The sequence below is a fragment of the Montipora foliosa genome, chromosome 11, assembly GCF_036669935.1.
Source record: "Montipora foliosa isolate CH-2021 chromosome 11, ASM3666993v2, whole genome shotgun sequence".
Classification (NCBI taxonomy): domain Eukaryota; kingdom Metazoa; phylum Cnidaria; class Anthozoa; order Scleractinia; family Acroporidae; genus Montipora; species Montipora foliosa.
In genome coordinates, this window is record NC_090879.1 from 16,815,232 (window position 1) to 16,822,107 (window position 6,876).

Sequence of the window (6,876 nt, forward strand, 5' to 3'; positions counted from 1 at the left end):
AATTGACAAACTAAAGAGTAAGAAAGCATCATACAATACCCATAAAATCAGAGGGGGTTGAAAGACACCTGCGATTATCATCTGTGGGGCGTGTTAAAACACTGCATGAACAATATTTTTGTAGAGGTGCCAAACCATCCCCTTTAAATAAAAATTATTTTGCAGAAAGTATTTCATTTTACTTTTGGCCAGACAAAAGCACCACACGAAGTCAGACTATACAAATTTTATTTAATAATATGTACTCTGATTTAACTAGCTAACACGTGAAATGTTTTGGCAATGGGTAGATGCAACATTCCTGGTCAAAGAAAAAGTGAAAAAAAAAGTTTAAGCGTGTAAATCTTTAAAATAATATCACAATACTCACAAGTGCTTCTGCATAGGACTGTGTGGTCTGTGAAATTTGAAAAGCTCAAAATAGTTCAGAGCACTACTCTGCTCTTTCATTGAGCACCTAAGTTTGTTATCACTTCACGACATCCCCTTTATTCCGACATTACAAAGAAAATGAAAAAGCAAACCAACACACAGTTTTAGTAAAAATGATAAAAGAGCACATGAGAATGAAATAAAGGCAATTTCTTATGTATTGCATGATTACTTACATGAGCACATGTCAATGAAGGGCTGTGCATGCATAACTGTCGACTGTCAGAGTCTTGTATCATTATTTCCTACAATTTTGAGCAGTTAATGACAACAAATTGTCATCACAAGTTGAATGCAAAATTTAAAGGTAATACAGTGGAAAGATGCTAAGAAAAAAAACTTTTTCCTCCATCTGTTCTCAATCTGTTGCCCCATGTGTTCTTTGCACATGTTATGCACGGTTTACGACTCAAGTTTGGCTACAAATTCAAAACTAAAACAGTCCTTGACAGATATGAATACAGCCCTTGAAATTGTTCCAACTTTATATCTGAATTAGACTCTATATACATGCACTCCATTCATTAAAATGATGTGATGAATGTTGTCTGTAATGCCAGATGAAAAGCACAATCTAATGAAACTAGTAACTTAGAGAGACACACAATGGTACATTAATTTAACAAAAAAATCAAAACCTGTTTGCCCATAATTCCCATAACTATCTTATACTTTGTTACAAAAGATAGTACAAAGTGGCCTATCCTTATAATACAATGATCACTTATTAATTCATGAAGAAATAATAAATCTGACTCATAAAAGCTTAAGCAAGATTGGTTGGGAGAAGGCTTTGAGAGTCAGTCCAGTCTGAAATAGATGCCATGTAGGGCATAACCAATAAAAAAAGCAATGTACAGCATTGCATATTGTGCAGTATCCAATGTGTTGCGGTTTCGCTTGTTTTCATGGAACATGCCTCTGCTACAAATTCAGATTTCAAGAACCATCCAGAAGTGAACTAAAACTTACAGTTCCAAGCAAATTAAAAGTGTGTATAGATTATTCCCCTCACTTGCCTCAATTATTGAAAACTTTTGAAGACTTCTTATTCAATGAGGACAACAAGCCTAATTAGCACTCACACAAGACATTTATAAATGATCGCTTTGTAGATAAGTTAAGGACGTAATGTATTAGCAAATTGCACACACCTGTAATTTAGACAGTTGTGGTCTATATTCAGAGACAAATTCCTTAAAAACTCTGGACAAGTCGAAAGAAAATACCTTTCCCCTCAAAGGATACTCTTAATACTGAAAAAGACTTTAAGGAGTTCTCAGGGTTTTTTTCATACAGTTAACAGTTGGCTGAGCACTCCTATAAAATGATTCCTTGAAAAGCTTCTCACAACGTCACACAAATTAAGTACACAACAGTGTTGTTCTTCACAGGAAAGCCATAGCTTTTAACACAGGATGAAAAACTCGATTCACCACACTTTTGATTGTTCTATGTTGTCAAGCCTTGACTTTGACTTCACTTACTAAGCTTATCAGAGGCTGCATTAAAACTGTTAAAAGCAGCCTTCACAGCCTGAAACCCTAATGCAAAGAGCATAGCAAAGATGTATTTGTCACTGGTTTCGGGTATGCAAAACTGAATAAAAGAAGTCTTTTTGCGCCTTTGATGGTTTATTTGACACTGTAAATTCAATTTTTTCATTCTGTGTCAAGCACTACGTTTGACAATTTCTAGGGAAAAGGAAAGAGACAATAGCGAATGAAGTAATTATTGCTATTCACACAGGTTGTACAGAAGGGACTTTCTATCCATTTTCTTTTGAGGAAAATGAAATAGAGTCAATAAGAAATCTGCTCTACATAATTAAATTGTACAAGAATATTATGTTACAGTCCAAACTAATAGAAGATGTCAGTATCATTTCTTTTTCCCTTTTCCCTGTTGACCTCCACGTGGTGGTGTAACTGGCCGACCAGAATTCAAGCCTCCATAGGGAAACTTTTTCTTGTCTGCAGGTTTTAGAATCTGTAGATAGCAGAGACTTACATAAGCGATGAAATTATTAAATTAATTAATAAATTATTGACAAACTTTTTGGGGATTTAAGATCAGTTTTAATGAGACAAGAGAAGAGGCGAGGAGAGAAGACTGTCGTGCTATGGCCATGTCATGAGGAAAAGATGACAGTTGTGTGATACGAAGAGTGATGGAAATAAAAGTGGAAGGGGAGAGAGGAAGAAGAAGGACAAAACAGAGTTGGTTTGATAACATCAGGAAATATCGTAAATGGTTTGAACTCAGGAGTTATATCATAATTAAGTACAGCATGATCATCTGGGTGAGTGTAGTCCTGAGAAGGACTGTTTGAGATGACATTGACGGACGTTTCGACAACCTGAGCGGAAGTTATCTTCAGAGTCAAGTGATTTGTGTAACGTAAGTACATACTATAAGAACTCCGGTCGTAGATGTCATTAGTCAACTTATTCGTGATGTTATTGGTCACCTGTTAGTTGAGTCTAGATGTAATTGGCTGGGAAGACTAATAAGTGATTGGTGCATTTCGATCTGTCTATAGGTCTAAGGTCTGTATGTGTATCCTAGAATACATTGGGCAGTACTGTGATAGAGTAAATCAGCGAGTTGTTTGTCTGTTGATGTCGTTGATGAGTCATTTGTAGGGTGCGGGAAGTTGTAGGCATCGGTTTATTGGTGTCTGTTCTAAGTTAGTAAACCAGCTTTCCAGTACGATCCTTTGGTACTAGATAGTGCTGTAAGGTAACACATGCAGCAGAGTCCCAGTTGATTCTGTTCAATATTAATTAAATTGTCATCCAGCACAAGGGTTCTTTACCATTTTACACGGAAGAAAAACGAAATTCATTTTGAAGAGTCTAGTGAAATTACAAAACTGGTCACATTCCCCAACAGGTAATAGTGGCTTTTTATGAGCAGTTTTTGGGCAATATGAAAATTAATGGTAGGGTTAAAAAATAAGAAAACCGCTTTCTGGCTTTCTAGTATGTCAGCCGATGTCCTTGCCTGGGAGATTGTCCTCAAAAGTTCACATTTGCCCTCAGCTGTGGACATTATCAGCTGACATGCCAGCCATCTAAAGGGGTTTATTTAGTAAATGGTGATAAAACACGATAAAATATGATTTGTCACGTTCGTAAACCAAGCCTTCCAAGCGTTCCACTTCCACTGTTCCGTCCACTCTTATATGTTCACTTTTTTGAAACAGAAATCTTACCTGAAAGGAACACATAAGGGTTTCATCAACACTCATCATTGCCCCTGCATTGTCAAACTCTCCACAGTAATTAGGAGCAGAAAATAGAGTCACTAGTTGCCTTTTGGCGAAGAACTCATATCCATCTTCTACAACCTGTCACAAAAATTAAAACACACTTGTCAAGGATTATTATAACCAAAGCCACCATCGTAATGTCAATGCCCAAATATTCTGAAGAACACTTTGAACAGTCCCAGTCACATGTAGTTTCAAGGATCAATAAGTTTGGGCAAGTTTGGGCATCAGAGCTCTTAATAGATGCAAAAAAACCAAACAAATTTGATAGTCATGCTTTTACCTGATGTGCTCTGCAAATGAGATCCAGGTCATGTTTTGCGAGAAATTTGGACACAATATCAGGACCAAAGGTAAACGATACACCCCTGTCATTCTCTCCCCATCCTTGAACATCTTTGTCTGGGTCTGACCACAGCAGGTCACAAAGTAATCCTAATTGACAAGAGTTAAATGTATTTTAGGACAATGATAATATTAAAGTGATACCCTGAGGATGTGGTGTTGCCATATTACGGCACGGAAAAGCTTCAAAATTTTGTGGGTTGCTTACATAAAGAAAGCAAGATGAAAAACAAAAGAAGGAACCTGGAAGGAAGATCACCCTTCTTTCATGTAAAAAAACGAAAAAATCCAGTCGCAATTTTGCAACAAGATAAGAAAACGTAGTAGCAATTTTGCAAATTTTAGTAACAAAATCGTTGTGCTGCATTGTGTTTTCAGCGGTGTAGCAAAACAGAATATGAGCCCACAATACCTGTGTTTAAAGAAACAGCTGAAAGTGGTGAATGATATAGAAAGAATGGAGTTGTGCACATAACATTGCAGCGAAAATTACACTACAATTATGCTATCTTCAGATTGAAAGAAAATTCACGGTGAGAAACAAAATGATTTTGTCATTTCTTTAGTTATTTTAGCAAAAGTAGGAGCAAAGTGGCAACTGCTTACCCTTTTGTTTCAGAAGAGCTAAGGTGAAAACAAGTTGCAAATTTGAGACTTCTCCAGATATTTTAGTCAATCCTTACAAAGAAAATGGAAGATTCGTGGACCAAATAATTTCAGGTCTGCAGACCAAAACGAAAATGTGACAGCACGCCTGGGTTTAGCTAATTCAGTTCTCAAGAAAGTACCTTCTGTGGCATTAACTTTGGATACACATAAATGGAGGTGCAAGTATCCAAAAAAAAAAAACATGCTTGAAATCTGTTAATTGATTTGCATCTCCTTGGATTATCATTCTTAATTATTATGTGGATATCATAACCAAAAAATGTCCTTGGGAATTTAAAATTGTTCCTAAAATAATGCAATACAACCACTTTAAATAGATTGTCATGTTTAGATTTCTTTTGTATAACAACTGGATGGCTTGGTCAAAACAATAAAATGCAAATTTTAAGGGTTGTGGTTAAAAAATAAAAGTTTCCTCACAAAAAAGCTACACCTACTTAACCACTGATTCCTTTTATTGTTACCCTTACAAACTACAGTCTTAAAATTGCATAAACAAAACTAAAACAGTGTCTTGTTCTATGCAATGGACTTTTTAAATCACGTAATGTTGTAAAATTATTGTAAAATGTTCTTTACCATTATTAATAATTTATTAAATTTGAACAGTGAAGAGACATCCAAACCATCCTTTGCTTGTAATCCCAGCAATTTAGTGCTCGAAATGGAGGATTTGTTATCACTGCGTTTCCTCCGGTATTTCAAATATTTTGGGGATGTACGTAGTAAAAACTGGGACGTGATAACTTTTTTCATTAATTTTTGCCACATTCCGACTTAAAGCGATCATGGCAAAGAACACAATTTTTAAGGTCACTCAAAACTCCATGTTTGCTTTCAACCAGTGAATTTAATTGTTATCCCTCGTGAATATTGACCGGCAGCCTACTTCCTTCTTACCTTGGTCGGGAACGTCAGTGGGTCGCATAATTCGGCGAATCTGTTCCATCGATTGTAAATCGGGCGATAATCCTTAAAATAATGAAACACGCTGGTTGAGTTGGCAAGAAACTCGACATTGTGAAATATACGTTGTCTAAACATTTTGTAGCATTAGCTCTAAAAATTGAAGAATCCTTCAAACAAAAGAAGTAACTTTCGTGTGTACGCGAACTCAGGCAATGAAAGTTTGTACTCTAACCTCCATGACAGCAAAATATCTTCTCGTCCAATATTGCAGCAACTGGGAGGCAGTTGAAACAGTCCGTAAACGTCTTCCATAACTTAATGTTGTACCTTCTTTTGCCTTTAAAAGAAAACAAAAAAACGTTTTTTCACCATTTGAGACGAAAACTTGGGAAAATAAAAAGTGAGCCGCAGTCATACGTCATGCTTAAGTTCAAAGCAGTTAATAACTATAAATCGTTACGCACTGTAAAATTTCATTTGGGTCGATAATGCATTCGAACCTTTTACTTACATTCGTCATAAAATCCATAAATACGATTTATACTCGCACACTCGTGATTTCCACGAAGTAGAAAGAAGTTTTCAGGGTATTTGATTTTGTAAGCTAGAAGCAAGCAAATGGTTTCCAAAGACTGTTTTCCACGGTCCACATAATCTCCCAGGAACAAGTAGTTTGACTCGGGTGGAAAGCCACCATACTCAAATAATCTCAGTAGATCATAGTATTGTCCATGGATATCTCCTGTAACAAATTAGATAACAACAGTGAGTTTAATGTCAAAAACTGAATGCAAACGTTCTATATTCCAAATGCCGGCTTTTTCCAAACTTACCGCAAATCTTAAGAGGAGCTTCCAGTTCTAGAAGAATCGGTTGACTCAGAAAAATTTCTCGTGATTTTATACAAAGTCCTCTTATTTCCGCTTCTGTGAGTTGAACGTTCTTCCCCGGTCTTGAGCCTCGCACTAGAAGGAAAAAGAAAGCGTTATAACCGTGAAAAGTTCACTTCCTATTTTGAAATGAAAATAACCATATCGAAACTGACCTTCTAATAGTCTAGCTATGATGCTGTCAACGTTTAACTTTTCAGCATCAGCCATAACTTATAGAGTTTCTTTAACGTATAATGTAAGTGAAATGTTCTAAAATATTTTGCAACAGCTTCGATGGAGGGTTGGATGGTTCAAGATTCTTCAGGCACTGTGGAATGCAACCAAAGATGGCGCCCACAGAGAGATTCCGCTGGC

The 6,876-nt window shown here is 36.3% G+C and overlaps 1 protein-coding gene across 1 annotated transcript; it reads right to left on the reverse strand.

Moving 5' to 3' along the window:
- Positions 1-211: 211 nt before the first annotated feature.
- LOC137975486 (serine/threonine-protein phosphatase PP1-gamma catalytic subunit A) lies at positions 212-6,876 on the reverse strand. Its single transcript, XM_068822603.1, has 8 exons — positions 6,675-6,876; positions 6,463-6,594; positions 6,141-6,371; positions 5,862-5,966; positions 5,621-5,692; positions 3,990-4,141; positions 3,650-3,784; positions 212-2,421 (listed from the first exon to the last, which is right to left on the reverse strand). Exons 1-8 carry the CDS (start codon positions 6,727-6,729, stop codon positions 2,314-2,316), a joined length of 990 nt encoding a protein of 329 aa, XP_068678704.1. The 5' UTR covers positions 6,730-6,876; the 3' UTR covers positions 212-2,313.

Bases quoted from the DNA above. Each gene is read 5' to 3' on its own strand.
- LOC137975486 (XM_068822603.1), bottom strand. From the start codon at position 6,729: ATGGCTGATGCTGAAAAGTTAAACGTTGACAGCATCATAGCTAGACTA. The intron at 6,372-6,462 runs GTAAGTTTGGAA...AATTTGTTACAG, and splicing joins AGCTCCTCTTAAGATTTGCG to GAGATATCCATGGACAATAC. The intron at 5,693-5,861 runs GTTAGAGTACAA...CATTATTTTAAG, and splicing joins GATATTTTGCTGTCATGGAG to GATTATCGCCCGATTTACAA.